Raw genomic sequence first — 22,867 nt, forward strand, 5'->3', positions numbered from 1 at the left:
GCATTGGTTGGAAAAAACACCCCTTAGGGGATAGCTGTGACTTGGCGTTCAATTGTATTGCCATTGTTTACTTACACGTTGGTACCCAAAATATCCTTTTATATTCTACCCAGTCTTTCCTGGAACTGTCTTTGTAATAATGTAAGTTAAATTTAGCTTAAAATGACTGAAATAAGCAAGCTATGAATTAACTTAAATGTTTAGAGGGTTTTATATTTAATTTCTATCTTTGGATATTCCACAGATTTATATAAATTCAAAAACAATGTTAGAAAATTAGTAAAATGGATCTAAACATGGAAATGTAGCCAGTGGAATGTTTATTTCAATATATGACTTTTTTTGTTGTCTTTAAATTTGATTTTGTTCATTTTCAGTAGATTTCCAGGTGAGACAACTCTGAAGAATTACTGTTAGTAGCTTCCTAGAATTCACTCTTGATATATTTTGTTTCTGTTTTTCATTCACAAAGGATTTCCAGGTCTCTTTTATAATTAAGTAAATTAATTAGCATTAGAAGACTCTTAGAATTTTTCATGAATATTCCTTTTCACAACCTTAGATAGTAGACTTGTAGATTATCAGTGCCTTATTTTAAATACAATGTACTTAAATCCTAACATTGCTCATGGCATCATATGTAGAGATGGAAAATGTTTAGGCGCAAGATACTCCAATTTGGGTGTCATAAATCCGATCTATCCCAAGCCCCAGCCCTCTCCAGGCAATCTTCCTTTACTTGACTCTCTTTGCCTCCCTGTATTTATTACCCTGGATGTTTTGGGAGCCCACCTCCCAAAATGACATATTTTGGAGTGTTTATCTTGGGACAGTTCTGTGTACCCTTGAAGTTGTATTCTTGCTATAATTTGATCTGATGTCTGAGCAGAAAAAATACAGAGCTGATTATGAGCAGCGGAAAGATAAATACCACCTGGTAGTCGATGAGCCTAGACATCTGCTGGCTAAGATCGCAGGCGACCAGATCAGTCAGGTACTGTGATGGGGCTGGTTGGTCAGCCCAGGCAGGATTGCGCTCCAGGTTTCTCATGAGATGTTGTCCTGTCTGCTGCAAGGATGTCATAGGTTCTGCCTATGATATTGGGATGTTCTGTTTCGAAGTATCTGTCTAGCCACCCAAAGAGCCCATGAGCTATTTGAGTGTGCCAGTCCATGCTCTGTGTGCTCACATGTGCTGCGGTGAAGAGGAAAAGAAAAGCTGGGTCCTTCCGCCCTTTAGTCCCCTGGAGGACCTGTTTTTAACCTGCAGTTGTAAATTGCAAATTGAGTTGCAAAAGCAAAAACAAAGAAGCAAATTAATAGAAGGAAACAAAACAAAACTCCTTACCGCATTTTCCTACTCCAATGATGTCCTTTTTCCTATAAGGCAATTTTGGTGGCACTGGCTAGGCCATTCCCCATTCACAAGGTCGATGGATGGCCAGCTGCAGGTATTGCAGTTGTTCTGCTCGGCATTGTAGTGTATTTGGTGTCTTCACCCACACGCATATGTGAGTACGTAAAGGGTGTCTGCCTACATCTCTTCACTCAGAGGTGACTGGGATATAGAGCCATGTTCTTAAGTCTCTTTTGTGCTTCACTGCTCTTTGCATGAACAGAGAAAATATAAATCTAGTGCCAAGATGCTCCTGAAAAAAGGGTGTAATGAAATTCTGCGTCCAGATATGTTGACTGCCCTCTACAACACATACATGTGGAGCCAGGTAATTTCAGACGGGATGTGAAGAAGGGATTTAGAAGGCTTGGGGACGTTCACCTTTACGCTTTCCTTGATTTCCTTCCCCTGCTCCCTGCCCAAGCTGGTTTCCTGTGATAAAGCTGCATAAATATTCACTCCTTGTAAATGAACTCTGGGTGTGGCCGCTGTGATGATGGCATCTGTGCATCACCTGACACTTTGGGAGCTCCTAGTAAGAATAACTGAAGCTTTTCCAAATTTTATTCCCAAAGTGGTATAAAATTAATTTATATTTTTCAGTATTTGCCCTCTCCCGAAATAGATCCCTTAGAGATTGCATATATTAAGTATATTCAACAGCATGTAAAAGATCTGAATATTTAATGCCTTTATCTAATTTGGCCAATGATACTACAAATGTATCATTTAGGACAGATGAGGATTACAGTGCAGCTCTTTGAATACTGTACATGCTCATGGCCCCTCTTGAGTTTGATGCTCAATTCACTAGGTTATTTCCGTCATATCTGTCCTCTCTCACACTTGTTAACAATGTTGCTGATAACATTACCTTCCCACAAGGTCAGTAGAAGCACACACCACCACCTTTCCATCATATGCTGAAAGGTAATTTTGAAGCAGCAGAAAATGGTGATAATTACTTACCTCCAAGACACAATGTTAATAAAATGCCACTATTCCCATACAAAAGAAGTTTTTAATCAATCTTTTGTATTAGGACCTTGTTTTATCACTTTAGTGTGACATTCATCAACACGTGAAATGAGGGGGATGAGGTCTCCCTAGGAATGTCCTATTTGCCTGCCACTTTTTTGTCCTGATATGATCATCGAGAAGTTGTGCACGAAATTTTGTTGTGCCCTCTGTTTCTGCATGTGCATGAAAAAAACCCACGACTTGGAAATTACAAAAATAAGTGTCTTTTCAAAAATGATAAATACTTTAAACTGTATATACTTGATTTTTATTTTACATCTATTCCATCTTTGATATGGAAACTTACCTTAAGAGGTCATATATTATTTGATGCAGCATACAGGATGGGGCAAAAGTAAGTTTACAGTTGTGAATATATGAAACACAGAGTTTATTTATTTATTTTAAACATTCTTTTTTTTTTTTTTAATATACCTTTATTGATTTCAGAGAGAGGAAAGGAGAGGGAGAGGGAGAGATAGCAACATCAATGATGAGAGAGTCATTGATCGAGCCCACAACCCGGGCATGTGCCCTGACCGGGAATTGAACCCCGATCACCTGGATCCTAGGTTGATGCTCAACCGCTGAGCCACGCCCGGCCGGGCCAGAGTTTATTTTTGTGTTCCCTAATTATTGTATTGTTTTAAACCTAATTATTGTATTATTTTCCATATGAACAACTGTAAATGTAGTTTTGCCCATCCTATATTGTGAGTGAATCAGTACTTGTCAGAGTCCAGAGAACAAGAGTCTAGTCCTGGCTCTGAGATTCACTTTGTATGTGCCCTTAGCTTAGTCTATTAACCCCTCTAGGGCTCAGTTTCTGCATGTATAAAATGTATGGAAATTATCACATCATCATCATTATTATTATTATTATTTGCTCACTCTATTACAAGCTGCCATCAAATACAGATTTACATTAAACATTTTCAGTTGGGATTTAAAGAGAAAGCATGAGTCCATTCCCCCCACATCTGTGACTTGTATAATAATCCCACTATTTGCTCTGGGACTCTCTCAAGAGGAAAATTAGATTCCTTAAAGCCCTCTCTTCCACTTCTTAGAGTTAACTTGTTCTTCTGTTCCACAATTTAGATCAAGTACAGGAAAAAGTATGAAAAATCTAAGGACAAATTCACCTCAATTGTGGACACTCCAGAGCACCTGCGTACTACAAAAGTCAACAAACAAATCAGTGATGTAAGTACAAGAAACATCCCACAGATTCTCAAACTCTGGGGGTGTTTGCAAATGTGGAGGGGCATTTTAGATGGTCACAACATCCAGAAGACTCTCCTGCCATCTAGTGGGAGGGAGGCAAGGGTGCTAAATGCCCTGCTATGCTCAGGACTTCTTTTACAACAAAGAACTGTTCCAGCTGAATTGGCAGACACCCCATTTCAGAGGCACTGGGGCCTTGGCAGAAAGCATGAGGACATCTGTTAAATTTATAGAATTCAGTGTCCTTTATATACACTCAAAAACATTCTTTGCATTTATAATTTAACATTACATTGCACTGTAAATCGAGATGTATAACATTGTCTGTTTCTGCTTTTTCATCTCCTTTAGATACTTTATAAATTGGAATACAACAAGGCCAAGCCTAGAGGTTACACCACAATCCATGACACACCCATGCTGCTGCATGTCCGGAAGGTCAGAGATGAAGTCAGTGATGTAAGTACCGGAATGGCTTTGCGGCTCCTCTTATCTTGGCCTCTCTAATGTGATCTAACAAACCCTGGTCCAGGTATCTCTTTCTGTGTAACAATCTCCCTAAAACTTAGTGACTTAAAACAACAATCTTTTTTTTTCTTTTGCTCATGATTCTGTGAGCTCACTGCGCACAGCGAGTGGATCTTCTCTTCCACTCGGGGCTGGGAGGGTGGCTGTTGTACAGGCAGGAACCCCTCCATGTGGCCCTTCCATGTGATCTGGACTTCTCACAGCACAATGGGTGGGTTCCAAGAGGCTGGCATAGAAGCTTCCAGACCAGTTAAGGGCTACTCCTAGAACTGACATGAGTCACCTTTGCTGTATTTGACTGGGTAGAGTGGACACCCAGATTCAATGGGTGAAGAGATAAATACCACTTCTGGACGAACAGATGGCAAGGTTACATTGAGTAAAAGCATGTAAAGGGGGATATTGTAGAGGCCATTTTGAAAAATGCAATATGCCATAAATGCTATGAATACTCTATACGCTTCATCTTGAATAAGAGGAACAAGGTAGCCATTAATTTAGAATAACCTGAATTTGAGGAGAAATTATATTCATAAATTTCCAGATATATAGCTAGATTCCATGGTTGAAACCTATCATGATTGTTTGTTAAAATAAAAAAAAATTAAGGAACTCCATGGCTACATCGCACCCAAGAGAATATTAAAGGCAACTGTGGAGTAAACTCATCCTTACCCCAAAGCCTTGACTGCGGCGGGTGCTCAGGAATTCTTTGATAGATGAATAAATATGTTCCCAATGTTGACCCTGAGATGCCATGAAAAATTGTTAAATACATTCCATGCACCATTTATGGAGGCAGAAATGTATAAAACATTTTTAAAATATCTCTTTCATATTTTTCACGTTAAAATAAGTTTTGGCATTTCAAACGTGAACATCAAGAATTCATAAACATCTGTCAGGTGAATATTTTATGTGGAGCAACCCTTCCCTTCTCACTGTAGAAAAATGAAGCATTTCGTGTCCATTCTCCCACATTCTCTGATTATAACAGTAACCTGAGATTGATGAAAATACAGATTTCCAGGCCTTCTCCCTAAAGATACGGATTTATCGTGTGTGTGGTGAAGTGCAGAAGATTGTGATCAAGCAAATTTAATAATACTACTGGGTTTCCTTAGAACAGTTTCTCTTTGGATTTAACCACCTTAAAACCGGGGCTCCTCCAGCAACAATTAGTGAGAAAACCCAGATGAGGCTCCAGGGCCCTGAAATTGAGTAGGAGCAAAACTGAGTGAAGCTAGAACTTCCAGGCCCAGGATGGGGAAACTGCGTATTAGGCCCTCGGGGACTAAGCCTTCCCAGACACCCTCCCTCCCATCCAAACCCACATATGCCCCAACTTGCCAGATGCAGCCGTAGCAATGCTGATAGTGATGGCTGCATGCATCCATCAGCTCACTCATTCATCAAATATTTATTGGGTTTCTGTGTGCCTGACACTAGGAACAGATGATGATTGACACACAATGTTTTCCCTGGAGGGGCTCAGCTTAATGGAAAGAACAGACAGATAAGCAAATAATTAGCACAGGAGGTGATGACAGCTGGAACTGTGGGGGGCACAGAAGGAGGGCAAGACTCATTTCATCTGGGTGGGAGAAGCTTCTCTTCCAGCAGCAGTTTTCAAGATGTTCTGAACTTGGAATTTTCTGATTTGGAAAAGGGAGAACATAGAGGGTAGCTGTGCAGCTGGGTCTTTCTACACAATCTCAGAGGGCATAAGTGCCAGGGTGACACTAGTGAACACACTCAGTGGGTCTTAGGATCCGGTTTTAAGACCTGAGATAGGAACACACATGTCTGCATGGCCGCATCCTCTCTACACACAGATTTATTCTGTCTTAAGGAGCAGTGTGTGCAGTTGTCATGGTTTTAATTTCTTATTTTTTTTAAATGCTTAGTAGGCTACTATAAAAAGCTAACCTTGTCACTGTGTTTTTTCCCACAGCTGAAATATAAAGAAGTTTACCAAAGAAATAAATCCAACTGCACCATTAAGCCAGACGCTGTTCATATCAAAGCAGCCAAGGACGCCTACAAAGTCAACACCAACGTAAGTTCTGGAAATTTCCCCAGGCCCAGTGGGGGATTCATTAGCTTCTGCAGGACACATGATCTGTTTTACATCTCTTCAGGTCTTTGAGTCCAGATCAATAGTTAGACCCCAGGAGCATGCATAAGGACACTGAAATCCACACGCTGCCTCTGGTTCTCACGAAGGACAGCGTGGAGGGCAAGGACTGCCAGTCCTTGCCGCAGCGTTACGCCCGCTTGGCCTTCGCGCTAGGTGGCTGAGAAATGGGAGACTTAATTCTGAAACGGAAATTGCATTTTGGAAAGTGTCTCAACATCTTTCTTTCCCTCATCTTCTGTATGCTCCTTCTGCCCCAAACCCTACAACCTGCTTCTCATGAAAAAACAAACAAACCTTTTAAAATCACTTAGTGCTGTCAGGGGTTGCCCTCACCCTTCCTTCTGCTCAGATCTCCCCGCACTGACCCATTTCTTTGTGGTGGGGCATCTTACAGCCTCAAACACAGGAACATTTTTTGTGCATTTAAATGAGTATTAACTTTAATACACACACACACACACACACACACACACACATGGTTATAAAATGAAGCCTTTATAACCCAACTAGTGCCCACTAGTACCAGAGAGAACATGTGTTCAGCAAACTGAAATGCCTCTAGGGGCTGGCAGGTAACTTACAGGTGTCCTGGGGATGGATTGGAGGATGGGTAGCAGGATGGATGTGGGGAAGGGCAAATGCAGTAAAATGTACGTTGTCGACTGCAGGCAGTGTGAGTATTCTCTACAAGTCTTGCAACTCTGTTATATGTTTGAAAATTCTCACAATAATATGGGGGAGAACTCATCAAATAGTATACGTAGATGCATGCACATTTTATGTACAAATTAATTCTTGACAAAAAGAGAAAGAAAGAGAGAGAGAGAGAAGAAAAGAAAAGAAAGAAAAGAAAAGAAAAGGAAAGAAAAAAGAAAAGAAAAGGAAAGAAAAAAGAAAAGAAAAGGAAAGAAAAAAGAAAAGAAAAGGAAAGAAAAGCGGAAAGAAATGTGCCTGATAGAGAAGGCTCTCCCCAAGGGCACTCAAATTAAATTACAGGCATTCTGTGCCTCAAATTTGGCTCCAGACAGCCAGTTCTCCAGCTCAGATGAGAGTCTAACAAGTGCACAGGCGCCCTAATGCCAGATTGCCTGGGTCTGCATCCCAGCTCCACCTTTCTCCAGCTCTCTCACCTTGGGAAGGTTACTTAACTCTTCTAGGCAGTTCCTCAGCTGCGGATTTCATGCAGCTCTTACAAAGATTAAATAAGTTAATATCTGTAAAGCACTTAGAAAAGTGCCTGGCACAAAAGAATTTACTATATATGTTTAATATTTTTTAATTAAGCCTGGATTTAGTTAGAAATTAAAATTTCTCAACTGCTCTGAAGATGATTAAGCTACACTGGCAGAACTAGAAAGATTGTAGAATCATTTCACCCAGAGGCCTTTAAAAATTTTAACCCCTCTTTTGACACCAAAGGGTCCCACAGGATGATCTCTTGAATGGCTGACTAGCTGCATAAATTGTAGAGAAATTTTAAATGGGGCTCTCTCTTGCATAAAGAACCACGATTTGTTGTATGTTAAAATGCAAGATGAGTCCCTCTGTGCCATGTGTGTGGTTAGGAATCCCGCCCCCTAACTGACACGACTTGTTTTCCTCTTGTTAAAAACAGCTGGACTATAAGAAACTGTATGAAGCCAACAAAGCCCACTGGAAGTGGACCCCTGACCGACCAGACTTCCTCCAGGCGGCCAAGTCTTCCTTGCAGCAAAGTGATGTGAGATAGAAGAGACACGCCTGAGACAGAAAATTAATAATTATACTAACCACTGTCATGGGTGTTAACTCTAGCTCGTTTGAGATCCAAGAAGGGCAGGAGGGTCACAGGGAGTGGAAGGCCAGCTCAGGAAGCAGCCTTGGCCACAGAGCCTGGTCTCCCATGGCTGGGCCCACACACAGATGGTTCAGAGGCCTGAGCAAGGCTGGGGTGGGGCTGGAGGCAAGCAGGCTGGGGTGAGGAGGGGGGCTTGGGCTTGGCCTCAAGGCTGGAAAGGGGACTCTCAGCATGATGTGAGGGGCCAGGAAGCCCCTGCCCCCCTTCTGCTAGCAAACCCTCTTTAAGAGGAGGCCTCCTTAAGAGTTTTATCAAATGCTGGCTTTCTCCGTGCCTGTCACCCTTTCCCATCTTCCTCCGCTTTTCTTCTGTGACAGTTTGAGTATAAGCTGGACCGAGAGTTCCTCAAGGGCTGCAAGCTCTCCGTCACCGATGACAAAGACATGGTGCTGGCCCTGAGGAATTCCTTAATAGAAAGTGACGTGAGTACCCATTTCTTCCATGGCTCCTAACCTGCATCACAGTCCCCAGGGGCACCAGGAAAGGCCTGAGGGCTGCAGCTGTTGGAGCGGGTCCTGAAATATGACCCTGCACCCAGTGAACACCAGTGACATGGCAGAGCAGGGCGGCAGCAGCCAAGGTCCTCGGTCCAGGTCCAGGAGACGGCTCTTGACTGTTCTCGCACCACGAGAGAACTCACACAGCAGGGATCGGGAGCTGGGTGGCCTGGCTGGATTCTGCAAGGAAACTAACACCAGCTTGTGGACCCTACTCTTCCTGTCTGCAGTTTCCCCATCTGAGAGCAGGAATAACAATGCCCCTGGGCACTGGGAGGGGATCAAATGGCACATTTGAAAGTGCTTTGAACTAGGCTATATGTACAAAGATTCATCACGAGACCCATCCTGATTCTTATTAAGACCTCAGCTTGCAAGAAATGAACATCATTACTGCATATTTCCGAACATTTCCGATCATCACACCTTTTATTGAGTTTAATGTCCCCACTGTGAACAATGCTTTCTCCCAGCTCCATCTAGTGACTTGGGAGCGTAATAAAAATGTGCAGGAGACCCAGAGGAGCTAAAGATATGCTTTTTTCACCCCTGCAGCTGAAATACAAAGAGAAACATGTCAAGGAAAGAGGAAGCTGCCGTGCTGTGCCTGACACTCCTCAGATCCTCCTGGCAAAGACTGTCAGCAACCTGGTGTCCGAGGTAACCCCCCACCCCCGCTGCCGTTCGCGCCGCTTTCTTGGGCTAGTGCCCGGCCAGACTCTCTAACACGCTTTCTGTGGCTTCCCTCAGAACAAGTACAAGGACTACGTGAAGAAGCACTTGGCCCAGGGCTCATACACAACCCTGCCAGAGACCCCGAACACTATTCGCGTCAAGGAAGTGACCAAGCATGTCAGTGACGTAAGTGACCAGCCCCGGGACGCGGGGCAGCAGCAATGCCACTGTGCTGTAGATTCCAGCAAGACAGCAAGCTGCCGTTTTGTTCACACTTTCCTTTGTGTCACCTCACTCTTACCATCAGTACCTGTCTGTGATCACAGTTTTGAACTCTGGTTTAAAGCACAACTCATTATGTATGAGCTTTCCAATCATGGCAACTAAGGTAGACGTGGTCTTTGCCCCCAGACATGTTATCTAGCAATATAAGATGTTATTAACCTAGTGTTAATAAGGGGAGAAAAGAAGCTGATGGAGATTGGCCTCTCCTACCATTAGCTGCTAAACAATTTTAGAGAAGTAAAACCACCTCTTAATATCTTGGTAATCTCTGCCCACCATGTCCTAATCAGTAATACTTTAATAATCACTGTTTCATATTTTATGGGCCCTATGTAATTCCATATATTTTTAAAAGGTAGGAATGGTGCATGAAAGAGCTTAAGTTTTCTGTAGTCATTTCTCCAAAGATTGGTGTGTGGTCCCAGTGTTGGGTTATAGGCCAGAAACGACAGAAGAACTAGAATGTGGATCAGAGACCCGAGTTCCAGACTGATCCAAAGTGGGGAGCCATGGGTTTTCCTGGACATTTTCTCAAAGTTCTTCAAGTAAATCAATCCTGTTCCCAGCTTTTTCTGCTCACATACATAATTCCACTCTTTTTAGACAAATTACAAAAAGAAGTTTGTCAAGGAGAAAGGGAAATCCAACTACTCCGTCATGCTGGAGCCCCCGGACGTGAAACATGCCATGGAGGTGGCCAAGAAGCAGAGTGATGTAAGTTTCTCCTCTCGACACCCTCTGGGGCCCACTGAGCCCGTGGATTTCAAAATGGTGCATGCTGGTTCCAGTCACCCTAATTTCTGTATCTTCTAGTTAAATAAATATGGTAATGGGATTAGTTTGGTTTTAATAAAAATGTTCCCTGTACTTAATGAGAACTTTGGAAAGATAGCATATCTCTCAAAGGAGCAAACATTTTTTCCCCCCATATAAAGGTCGCTTACAGAAAAGATGCCAAAGAAAACCTGCATTACACCACAGTGGCCGATCGGCCCGACATCAAGAAGGCCACGCAGGCAGCCAAGCAGGCCAGTGAGGTAAAGATGTGGTTGACATGTACCTGGTCCCAGTGATCACTGCCAACAAGTAGTACACGGCACCCACCACCTAGAATGTATTGCCCATTTTGGTTTTCTTTGATCCAGGTGGAGTACAGAGCCAAGCACCGAAAGGAGGGCAGCCATGGGTTAAGCATGCTTGGTCGCCCAGACATTGAAATGGCGAAGAAGGCAGCCAAGCTGAGCAGCCAGGTAATGCAGATGGACAAGAGGCAGCTCTAATGTGAGGAGATTTTAAAAACCTTGCAAGAAGTGATTCCCAGAAGTACAGTGCAGTATTAGCAACCAAAGAGATGCTGGCTCTTTGATAGCACTGCAAAGCTTTGAAACGCTGTACCAGAAAAAGTATGCCAAGGACCTTCTTTCTTGTTTCTGGCTAACATCTCTAGGCCTTTCTTTTTCTCCACTTTTCCATTTATGGGTATGTGTCTAGGTGTTTGAGTGCTTAGCTATCTTTATGTGACAAATACATCAGCTTATGAGCACCTTTAGAATCTGTCTCCAAGCGTTGAGAGTTACATCCCAAGGGTTTGATTAATACTTAACTCACCTGTGGGATCTTGTTAACATGCAAGTGCCATGAAGTTCTAACTTCTAGAATCCAACCAGATGCAATAACCTTTATTCTTTCATTCAACATACGTATATTAAATGCCTGGGCTAGGAACTAGGGATGAGTAAATGTCCTCATATTTTCATGGACAAATAAGTACAATTGGAGTGATAAGTGTTTGATCAAAGTATGCACAGAGTGCTGAGTGGGCATTCTTCATTCTAGCAGATTTCATGTTATTGAGATGATGGACTCAGAAATGTGTTGCCCAAACCTAATTGCCATATTACCTAATTTTCTTTGTTAGAATTATCTAGGATACTCCCCAGGTTTTCAGACTTTAGCTCAGAGACCTCATGATCCATGACCAGCTCTTTCAGAGAGTCTTAGTTCTGTAAGACTTGAGCCCAAGAATATCTTATTTCTTCTCCAATTTAGAGGTCTTACCTTTTTCTTCATTGTCTGTTCTCTCAAGTATTTGTTTGCAGAAACAGGTTTGGGATACATTGGTTGTTGTATGCATGACTTTTATCAGTAGCACACATGGGATTTCAGTTTTTTGGAAGATATAAAATAGTAATATCAAGTGACAAAACAAGTCATAATTATGAAGAGACAAAAGGTTCAGATGAATGATGACAAGCAATATGAGTTTTTAAAGTTTTTTAATTTAAAACTCTTATGCAATGGTTTTATTAGAAATTAATGGAATTATATTAGCACTTGAGACCAAGATATGAAATCACCAACAAAAATTACTCTTAGTGTAGTCTCTAAGAGTAATGAAACATAACAAGAACTTTTTAATGTAAAATTTTTTAATATGGTTTTAAATGTCCAAGGTCATACCATTATCAAGTTAAAAACAAAGAAATGACTTTGATGTTGACATTTTGAAGACTTTGCTGTTTTTAAAAATCAAGAGGCTCGTATTTCTAATTCTGAGTGAATGCTATGATGCGCAGAATGAGACCCAACCAGGTTTTTTTATGAGCTCACCTTCCTGGGCTTACTTCCTGTGAAAGGCCTGCCTCGGGATTTTCAGTTTCATGGTGTGGCCCCTGGCCCAACAGGGCTCCGCCTATATGTGGGCCCTCCCCATTCTGACTTTGCTGTCTTGCTGGCACTCTAGGCAGAATACATCAAAGGCCAAAGGAGACGACACGGGCATGGCGCAGCATCTTATGACACCCCTATGATGAGGCATCTTAAGAAAGTTAATGCACTCATCAGCGATGTAAGACTGGCACCAGCAAGCCGAGATCTCTGTCTTTCTCTTTTTCTTGTCGACTTTCTTAGCCTTGGTCAGGAGACTGACCAAGTTGCACTCGTTTCTGTTGATTTTGTGTTGGAATGTGTAGAATGCTGTGGAAATCTGTCGAAGAATATACTTTTGCACACACCCGTCTTTTCTTGCATGAAGCTTTCCCTCTGGAACATACCACTTGGAGTAGGAAGATACACTAGACTTGGACTTGGCCTCCCAATGTATTTTGGGTTGCTGACAAAGGTCAAATTAAAATATGAAATGAAAACAAATGAAGAATCTCATCTCCAACCACACAAAGAAAACCTCTGCTGATGGCCAGTGTTGATGTTTAATACATTTGAGACTGGCACTTAATGCAGTCTCTCAGTTTGGGCATACTGTGAACTCACAGTTCTTTCACCCTCTTGTTTTACAGTCTTAATAGCAAGAAATTTTATAATTCTTGGGCCTATTCTTCAGTCTTTAGAAGTACCAATTCCTTGATAAGGAGATGAACATCTGGATGTAAGACCTTTCAATTTAATTAAACCTTGAAAAGAATAATTGATTTGAAACCATTTCCCATATTACATCCATACAAGCCAATATGCGAGCCTGACTGGATTATAAACACTGGTGTTGCACTTGCTGATACTTTGCATTTGTGGTTGCCCCTCGGGCTTCCATGAATAATTAGAAAAAGAAAGCTTCACCATCCCACAGTGCACATGTGTGTAGTTTTACTGTACTCACTGCCTAGCCCAATGCCAGGAACTTACTATACTTACTGCCAAGTCCAAGGATTCCTGGAGTCCTGAATCTGATGTGTGTCTCTGTCTTTCAAAATGCAGTAAGTGGTTCTTAAGAAGATCCAGTCAGAAAGGAAGGCTTTTTGTGCTGAACTCAGATTCATAGTAGTAGTTCTATAGGCTGCATTTGCTTGGGGGCCTTTCTGTGGAAAAGGGAGCCATAGATTTTTTTTTAATTAAAAAGTTGAAAATTTAAGTTTACTTGAAATTAACAGAAGAAAAAGATCCTGAAGTGAGACCAATGGATTTGCTGCTCATCAGTCAAGGAAATATCTCTTCAGAAGCAAGTTATTTCTTAAAAGATAGAAAGAGGAATCGAACGCCTTCTAAAGGAAGCGGAGTTCATTCTCCTTCGAGACGGGCCCTTGCAGCTCCCTCCAGCAGCCCGGCCTGCACATCTGGTTTCTCTGCTTTTCTGTGTCTCACGGCTCTTGGGATCAATCCTAGTCTTACAAGTTTCTATATCCCTTAGAAAAAGTTTCCTTTTTGTCCAGACAACAGCTCACCGCCTCTGACCCTCTTCACTTCTTTATTTTGAGAATGATTTTTTTTTTTTTTTCAGAGAGAAGCCATTGCAGAGTCTACTTACATTTTCTTTTCCTTCCATGTCGCGTTTCTCCTCCTCTGTGTGTCTGTCTCTGTGTGTCTGCATCATGCGGCACTGTTGTGCATGCCTATTTTTTCCTATGCATTTCCACTGTAGGTTTATTCTAAATAAGTGAGTGTCAGCCTTGTGGATGCATTTTCTCTGACGTGGCAGGTGTCATTGTTCTTAGCATTCGAGTGGTCTCACTTTGTGTCTGTCCTGCTGAATATGTAAAGTTGTGGGGAAGTGCAGTAACGTGATAAAGCATGAGGGGTGCTGATTTTAAATGTCTACAGAGTGAAATATCTGGGTGACTGGGTCCTGATGTGCTAACTGAATGAGCAAGTCTTTCATCTTACCAAAACCAGAAATTCTAGATTTCCTAGTCAAACATTGCCCTTTTAGCTGGCTAACATCTAGAGATAGCTCATTTTCATTCTTAGAGTCAATAACTAAGGGAGTTCTACTTCTGGACTGAATCCTATAATACTCTTGACAAAGGCATTAGTCTGTTTTTCAGTAAGGGAATGTTTCTGTCAGTTTCAGTTTATTCTGTTGAATTTTCTTATAAATGAAACATCTTCTTTAGCCTTTTTTCCTAGGCATAATGACTGTTTCTTCCTTTCACTCAATCAAATCACATTTATTGAGCAGACTATTAGTGCCAGGCATTATGCTTATTTTTTAAATTTAGTCCTTTGCATAGTCTTACTTTTATGTATCCTAAAAGAATATTTAACCCTATTTTCTCACTATTCTAAAGTACCTCACTTCTTTCTTTCTTCTAGCCTGAAATGCTTCAGAAGCCATTAACTCCCAAACTTTGTTGTTTTCACTTGGAAGCTATGTCATTTTTGCCAAGTTTAAAAAATTAAAATGATGGAGCCAAAGTACTCTTTTAAAGTAACAACAAATTCTCCTAATTTGACAGATTTCTGACATCTCACCCTTCTTGATCGTAGACAACCCCTCTTGGAACTCCTTGCAATAGACCTAAAATGTTTTCAGCTTGTCTAGTTAGGTGGGCCAGGGTGCTCCAAATCAAGTACATCAGATCACTTCTCTGAATTTAGCCTAATGCATTTTCCTCTTATTTTTGTTTTGCATTAAAAAGAAGTGATTATCTTTCATACCTCTGGATAATATGAAAATAGCAAGGCAAATATTCTATCACTGGGTCTCATTCTTGATTGACTGTTGTCCCAACCTAATTATTAGTAGTCCCCCTTTCACTATTAAAAGTGTCTTAGTTTGGATTACTTTATGTATAACACATATTCTTTTGCATTTGTATTTCCTCCATTCCTCAGTCCTCAAATTAATTTATGTTCAGGAATAATTTGAATTTTTGCGTTTGCTATTAGGTTAAGTACAGAGAAAATTTCGACAAAGAAAAGGGCAAGACACCAAAATACAACCCAAAAGACAGCCAGCTCTACAAGGTCATGAAAGATGCTAACAATCTCGCAAGTGAGGTATGATTTTTTCCTAAATTATGGTAAAATACATAACATGAAATTTGTCATTTTTACTATTTTTCCAGGCAATAATCACACTCACAATTTTGTCCAGCTCCCACCATGATTTCCAAAACTTTTTATCACCCCAAATAGAAACTCTATATTAAGCAAATAACTCTCCATTCCCCCTGCTGGTAATCTCTAATCTATTTTGTGTCCCTGTGAATTTGCCGGTTAGAGATCTCATATAGGTGGAATCACACAATATTTGTCCTGTTTTTTCTGGCTGACTTCACCTCGCATAATGTTTTCAGGGTTCGTCCGTGTTGTGGTATGTATCAGATCTTCATTCCTGTTTCTAGGTAGATAACATTCCACGGTAGGTATCAGCATTGTGTTGACTCACTCATCTGTCGCCGCGTCGTGTGGCTTCCCCTTCTTGGCTACATGAATTAGGGATGGCTTTTCATTCCCTTTCCCAGCATTTGTTCCAGGATGAGTCTTTCCACCCCTACTGTTCACCGTTTGCTGTTTATGCGACACCCTCTTTTCCTCTTAACATGCAGGTTAAATACAAGGCTGACCTGAAGAAACTTCACAAGCCTGTGACCGACATGAAGGAGTCTCTGATAATGAATCACGTCCTGAATACGAGCCAGCTGGCCAGCTCCGTAAGCTCAGACGCGCTCCGGCAGCCGCTCCTCTCAGCCCAGCCCCTTCCCTGAGCCCCGGCCTCTCCTCTGCAGCTGAGACGCGGGGCCGATGAGAAAGCCCTTCTCCTGTCCGGTGCATCCCTCCGAACTGCAGCAGCAATCCACCGCTTCCCCACTCACTGTAACACCTCTCGGAACATGCTTTTATTTTTAGACGATTTTAACTCATTTTCCAACTAACCAATCCTTTCCCTCCATTAAAAGACCTCTTTCACTTTTAACTTTTCACTCTTAAAAGCCACTCTGAATAAGCCATATAACCTAAGCGTTTACATCCTGTATCCACTGACAGTGCTGAACATGGATCTTCATTCTTTAAAACGTTTTCTTAACCCCCTAGGTAGCGTTTGCTAATTTTAATTTGGTCTTGATACTGCCGCTGTGTCAAGTACCTAATCTTAAGGGGGAAAAGAGGAATGCCAGGCAGCTTTAACATCACGCGCCTTTTTGCCCCCTTCCCCTCAGTACCAGTACAAGAAGAACTATGAGAAGAGTAAAGGCCACTACCACACAATACCTGATAACCTGGAGCAGCTTCACCTAAAAGAAGCCACAGAGCTACAGAGCCTAGTAAGTTGATGAAGGCTGACCATTTCCCACGCTCATTCATCTGCAGTGTCAAAAACTTGCATGGATTCCCCTTAGGACAGTAGTTATAGTTTTAGTAACTACTGCTTGAGAAAATGTCCAAAGATAATAAGGGGTTCTGAATTTAGTAACATTTTGAAACAAATCGTTATGTCATCAATGATAACAGCATCAACATGTATTGGAGGAGCAGCGTATAAACAACCAATTTGTGTGAGTCAGGTCACTGACTGGGACTGGAAGCATAAGATGATGTTACAAGGGGGCAAACCCCTTACAGTAACCCTGATGTGCCCCCATGAGCCTGGATGATAGGCTTAGGAAGATTTTAAGCAGAAAAGTGATATGATCAGATCTACCAGTGAAGTAATCTCTGGGTATATTAGAAATCACAAAATTTGCAAAATAATGAAGGAAAGAACTCAGAGAAGGAGCTTTCTGTCACATAGCCTCCTATATTACAAATTTGTCTGTATTAAGATCCCTTGTTGGGCATTAATCAAGAGGGATAATTACTAGAAACGTCCCCATGTCATCTGTAAAGCAGCACATGCCCCCAGGCCTCTATAATGTGTTGTTACAAGAAAAAGAGCTGATACTGAGCATTGCTGCTAAGATGCTGGATGAACAAGGGCCTCTGCCCTTTTATCCTCATGGATTGTATTTGTAAAATAGTGTTGGGAGGATTTTAGAGAATGTCAGGTTTATTGGTAAGTTAGTCAACATATAAAATAGTTTTCATTTTTATACCAATTTATGTTGGTTGCATTAAACACCGGACCATTTATAACCCAGATGGAGTTATTAACCTATAAAGTGGCATGTATTATCTATCAAATCAAATCTGTCTGATAAAAGTTCTTATGAAAGAAAAACTGGAAATTTTTTAAAATAAAAAATATTGGCACCATGTTTAAAATGTTCACATCCACACATATCAAATCGTGGCCAACCATATCTGTGGGTGATCTTTCCCATGCATTTCCTGGCCTCAACATTTCACTCTGCCGATCCTTCTGCAGTGATTCTTTTGTCTCCGTGAATTGAACACACATCCTGAGTATGCCTTGCAGGCAGTAATGGTGTTTTCCCCCAGGCAGCAACAAAAAGGTTATGGATCTGCCTTGAGTGGACGTAATGTATCAATTGAAAAAATATTATCATTAAGCTGATATCTGTCTACAAACTGAACTGAGGAGTGATATCTAATAAGGCTTTTTATGACTAGGTGAAATACAAAGAAAAGTATGAAAAGGAACGAGGAAAGCCCATGTTGGACTTTGAAACACCAACGTACATCACTGCCAAAGAGTCTCAGCAGATGCAAAGTGGGGTAAGTCCCAAAAAAACACACCACACAACACACCATCAACCTGAAGAAAACAAGCTCTGCCCACAAATGCATCCAGCCTTCTGTTATCCAAAAGTGGTAGATGATGGGATGTTTTAACATGTGATCACTAAAATCCTATGGCTCAGTTATCAAAAATATTCTGAAGAGTAAAATTTACCATATGTTTTATTTTTACTCAATTTTATAGAAATAGAACACAATAAACTATTCCTAACAGTGAAAGAAATGATATTGAATATAATATATATTTTTTCATGAATGAAACATTCCTTCTGCATAGACTTACCTTCAGCTTTGGATTACTCTTCTCTTGATAGGTAGCCCCAAGCCACACAAAAGGAGATTAGCAATCAAGATGCTTATCAAAATATAGAAAGTCATAATTCCTACTTTAGAAACATAAGCAGAGGCATCTAAAAATAATTTTGTTCACATAACCTACTCAGTGGTTAAAAATAATAGATCATGATTATGAAAAAGGCCAAGTTTGTATTTGGTGCCCTCAGGCTCTCCTTCTTCTCGGTTGTTTTATTTTTTTCTCCTTGAGTCACTTACTTCTAATTCAGAAGTAAAATCTTTTGTTGCCTTAAGAAAAATGTCATCAGGAGAGATGACAGTGGATTCATGGGTCCTTCCCTCCCAGTCACAGCGGTGAATGCAGGGCTCATCAAAGTTTCTCAACCCCTGCATTTCCTTGAGGCCATTTGCTCTAGACAAAGCATTTCCAGAACAATCAGACATGTTTCAAATATGGTGCCATCAGCAGAACTATGATCAAGTTAAGAGGCCAACATAAAAAGAAAATATAATAGTTTGTCTTCCTAAGGTGGAAATATAAATGATAATAAAGATTGTTTTTTTCTTAACTTGTCTTTTCTTCCTACTCACATTAGAAAGAATATAGGAAAGAATATGATGAGTCCATCAAAGGCAGAAACCTGACTGGCCTGGAGGTCACACCAGCTTTATTACATGTCAAATATGCAACCAAAATAGCCAGCGAGGTAGTGTCCAGTCGGTCTTTTCTTTCCCTCTTGATCCAATGTTCCTTCTACCATTTTCACCACCATCTAACTTTGAGGGTTTCAACTTGGGTTCACGTTTGGTCACCTAATCTATGACCCATGTTCATTCTTCTAATTTTTAAATTGAAGACTTAATAAAATGTGCTTGCCTTACCATTCTATGAATTTCTAGGTTTTTTTAATGAATATTTAATATTAACTGATGAAGCTTATACCCTGCTTTTATTGATATCTTTATTTACTAAACTGTATCTGTTTAAAATTGGAAGGGTATTTTATCTTTTGGGTTTTGGGCTCTTTACCAGAAAGGAGCAATCCAGGCTTTCTGGTCTTCATTGTTGCTTTTATTTTGTGATGTAGAAAGAGTACAGGAGAGATCTAGAGGAAAGCATCCGTGGGAAGGGTCTCACTGAAATGGAAGATACTCCCGACATGATAAGAGCAAAGAACGCCACTCAGATCCTCAATGAGGTGGGTCCACAGCTAACGGAAGGCACAGGATTCACAGAGCATCTTTTACTTTCCTAGCCAAGTTACACACACACACACACACATCCAAAGAGATGAAAAGAGAGTTCTTGAATTTCAAATTCCATATCCAACATGATTATTACCATTAAATAAAATATATCTTAATTTCTAAGGAGTTGATATTATAACAATCTGTGTCTGTAGTGGCTATCGCTGTCATAACCTGTTATTTGTCTAATATTATTTGGTTTAACCTTGATCCATTTGATGTGCTCATTTAAATAAAAACACCACATGGAAGTGGTGTGCACCTAAGTTTAATCCTAGTTGTTACCAAACCAGATTTAAAATTTGCTTTATACTTTAATTTTCTAAATAGAGGGTGCTAGAGTTCAAAGGAGGCCTTAAAATGGATTTTGGTGGCCACCACTGCATCTTACCGTAGGGAAGGATGAACACTAGCAGCTAAGGTGGCATGTTACATGGATTTATATTTACTCTGTACATTTATTACCTAATCGTGGAAGTAAGGTAACTTTTTTTTTTAAATGCTACTATAGAAAGAATATAAGAGAGACCTGGAGCTCGAAGTCAAAGGAAAAGGCCTGAATGCCATGGCCAATGAAACTCCTGACTTTATGAGGGCCAAGAATGCTACTGATATTGCCAGCCAGGTCAGTGCCAATATTTCATGTCGATCTTTCAAAAAAGTAGCTGTGATTACAAGGACACAGATTGTCCTTCTATTATTTTACACATTGATCCAACAACAGTCAAATGCATGTAGTGTCATTCTTAAACATCTGCCTGGTGAGTCCATTCTAATCCATTCCCTTTGCCAGGCCTGCTTCCATCTGCCTTTCTGAGTCTATAGCCACAGGAGACATTCAGAGCAAAGGGCAGAAGTTGGGGAACCAAATGGAGATGGTGTAGACTCTCTGACATCCTGGCCTTGTTTCTTAGTCAGTACACTCTTCATTTGGCACCAAGAATTCCTTGCTTAGAATATTTTGGGAGTTCTTTCTTTCCTTCCTTTGAAGGCTTAAATTTATAACAAAGTTTTTAGGCATCTCACATTGTCTTATAGTGATTGGTATGGGTCTTTGCTTACTTGTCCTGCTACCAACTCATGTATGTAAACAATCCATGCCTTACTACCTGCTGATTATCTCCCTCATTTCCCATTTCCCCTCCCATCTCCCCTCTCTCTTCCTCCTCTCCTGTTCCCATGCCCAACTAGTCTTTCAACAGCTAGAACTCATTCTTTCTGAATTTCACTCTTTAGTGTAAAGCTATAAACAGAATAGGAAAAATGTCTGTTGATTGTCAAATGAATGAATTTTTTTGGAAAAGAAACATTGGTCAAATTAATCAAATTAAACCAACAAGTGTTGTGCACATTGTAAACATTTACCCATTTGCTGGGTGTTCTTTTGCAGATTAAGTACAAGCAATCAGCAGAAATGGAAAAAGCCAATTTTACTTCTGTGGTTGATACTCCAGAGATCATTCATGCCCAGCAAGTCAAGAACCTTTCAAGTCAGGTAAGGACATTCATCACTCATTGACCCCAATCATGAAGAACAAAGTCTTTTCATTAATTCATAAGGAAGTTCTTTCACAGTTTTGCACAATAAAAGAGAAGGGATTTATCTATGATGCAAGTTTGAGTCAAAGTTTAGATTTTTGCATCAGAATTACAACAAATTATGAGAGAATCTTAAGGTATTGAAGAACTCTTACAAAGAATCCATCATTTATGAATCAGTATTTTAACATGCAAAGTCTCTTATAATGTGGATGTAAAATTTGTGTTCAGATCTGGAAGAAACAAAGTAGACAGTCCACATTTGGATTATCGGTTTCTTTAACAAGATTGAGATTGTGTCATCAGATTGTGCTAACCACACAATCTAACCCTGATTCCTCCCATGGTGGGTAACTCTCCAGAGTTATCCTACAGAGAGAGAAAGAAATGTAGGATGTCCTTCATACACCAGGATGTATATATTCTCATTTGTTTTAATCTTCTATGCTACCAGGAGTCTGCAATTTATTTGAGTAGCCCTGAATTAGAATTTTTGCTGTCTTCCGATCAGAGCTCTAAAGCAGTAGTTATCTGACCTCGCTATGCTTTTTGTTGTTGTTGTTCAAAATATTACAGATATCCCTTTTTCTCTCCACTGACCCATTTCTCCCCTTCCCACCCCTTCCCCAATCCCTCTCCACACCGTTGTCCATGTCCTTGGGTTGTGCATATATGCATGTAAATTCTTTGGTTAATCTCTCTCCCTCCACCCATCCGCCCCCCTCCATCCCTCTGAGATTCATCAGTCTGATCCATGCTTCCATGTCATTGAATCATTTCTGTTCATCAGTTTATTAAGTTCTTTAGATTCTATATATAAGTGAGATAATGTGATGTTTGTCTTTCTCTGCCTGGCTTATTTCGCTTAGTGTAATATTCTCTACTGACCTGGCTATGCTTGATAAACACCTGGGAATGTAGTTTTCCCCATTCCACCCTGAAATTTTGAAGCTAGTAAGTCTGATGTAGGCCCTGGAAATCTGTTTTGCTTATTTATTTGTTTGTTTCTAATCTCCACAGATGATCCCTTAATGATAATCAGGTTGGAAGAATCACCAATTTAAACACTTTGTTAGAAACATATAATTTTATATCATAAAGTTTGACAAAATATAGTTGTCACCAGAGAGTGGCTTTGTTAGGAAGCAGATATATTCAAATGTGAGAACTGAACCTCTTATTTTGGAGGTGGGAGGTGGGGAAGAATTTGATTAGCAAAATTATATGGGCCCTAAACTACCATGTTTGTGTTCTGGGGCTATGGAAGCCTCATCAGCCAAACAACCTCTGCCTCTTGACCTTGTTAACCTTTAAGGAAAAGCTCAGCAAATGGACCTTTTCCAGGGAGGGATTGATTCACTTACTCTGCTCTCGTGTGCTTTCTTAGGCATCTCCTGGGCTGGTTCCCCAAAGCCTGAAATACAGCCAGGCAGGTTTCTTCCTTCCCAGCTCAGATCAGAATTTTCCTCTGGGCGATGGAATGGTGCTGGTGCTTTCCACAAAACTGCTTCTCGGTTTCCACTGGGGATACATAGTTTATAACTTATAAACTTCACACTTGGGGGTTAATGCAAGAGGTGTGAGCTGACCCACAAATTCAGAATAACATTCTGAATACCACTTCATGCCAGGAAGCCTGGGACTCCCTCCTCTCAGAATGCCCCTAAATTCTTTGTGCAAACTGATCACTCTTCTTAGGGACTGGCACTTACTCTGCAAACCAGTTAAAACAGCTTTTGCTAAAGAAAAGGAGGTCTGGTTCTTTCCTTTTCCCAGGACTGTGAGAACCCTTTGCCTCATATTTGCAT

The 22,867-nt window shown here is 40.7% G+C and overlaps 1 protein-coding gene across 1 annotated transcript in view; it reads left to right on the forward strand.

Annotated features, from left to right (window-relative positions):
* Positions 1 to 22,867, forward strand: part of NEB (nebulin) — a 183,065-nt gene that overhangs the window by 140,226 nt on the left and 19,972 nt on the right. Inside the window, exons 119-138 of the mRNA XM_087819858.1 lie at positions 890 to 994; positions 3,518 to 3,622; positions 3,995 to 4,102; positions 6,126 to 6,230; positions 7,927 to 8,031; positions 8,466 to 8,570; positions 9,201 to 9,305; positions 9,396 to 9,506; positions 10,209 to 10,319; positions 10,541 to 10,642; positions 10,751 to 10,855; positions 12,349 to 12,453; positions 15,225 to 15,335; positions 15,887 to 15,991; positions 16,499 to 16,603; positions 17,850 to 17,954; positions 18,869 to 18,979; positions 19,361 to 19,471; positions 20,032 to 20,145; positions 20,911 to 21,015. Of these exons, the coding sequence (XP_087675984.1) occupies positions 890 to 994; positions 3,518 to 3,622; positions 3,995 to 4,102; positions 6,126 to 6,230; positions 7,927 to 8,031; positions 8,466 to 8,570; positions 9,201 to 9,305; positions 9,396 to 9,506; positions 10,209 to 10,319; positions 10,541 to 10,642; positions 10,751 to 10,855; positions 12,349 to 12,453; positions 15,225 to 15,335; positions 15,887 to 15,991; positions 16,499 to 16,603; positions 17,850 to 17,954; positions 18,869 to 18,979; positions 19,361 to 19,471; positions 20,032 to 20,145; positions 20,911 to 21,015 (2,139 nt within the window). The remainder of the gene's footprint in view (positions 1 to 889; positions 995 to 3,517; positions 3,623 to 3,994; positions 4,103 to 6,125; positions 6,231 to 7,926; positions 8,032 to 8,465; positions 8,571 to 9,200; positions 9,306 to 9,395; positions 9,507 to 10,208; positions 10,320 to 10,540; positions 10,643 to 10,750; positions 10,856 to 12,348; positions 12,454 to 15,224; positions 15,336 to 15,886; positions 15,992 to 16,498; positions 16,604 to 17,849; positions 17,955 to 18,868; positions 18,980 to 19,360; positions 19,472 to 20,031; positions 20,146 to 20,910; positions 21,016 to 22,867) is intronic.

Source organism: Miniopterus natalensis, chromosome 8, assembly GCF_054644295.1.
Source record: "Miniopterus natalensis isolate mMinNat1 chromosome 8, mMinNat1.hap1, whole genome shotgun sequence".
Classification (NCBI taxonomy): Eukaryota; Metazoa; Chordata; class Mammalia; order Chiroptera; family Miniopteridae; genus Miniopterus; species Miniopterus natalensis.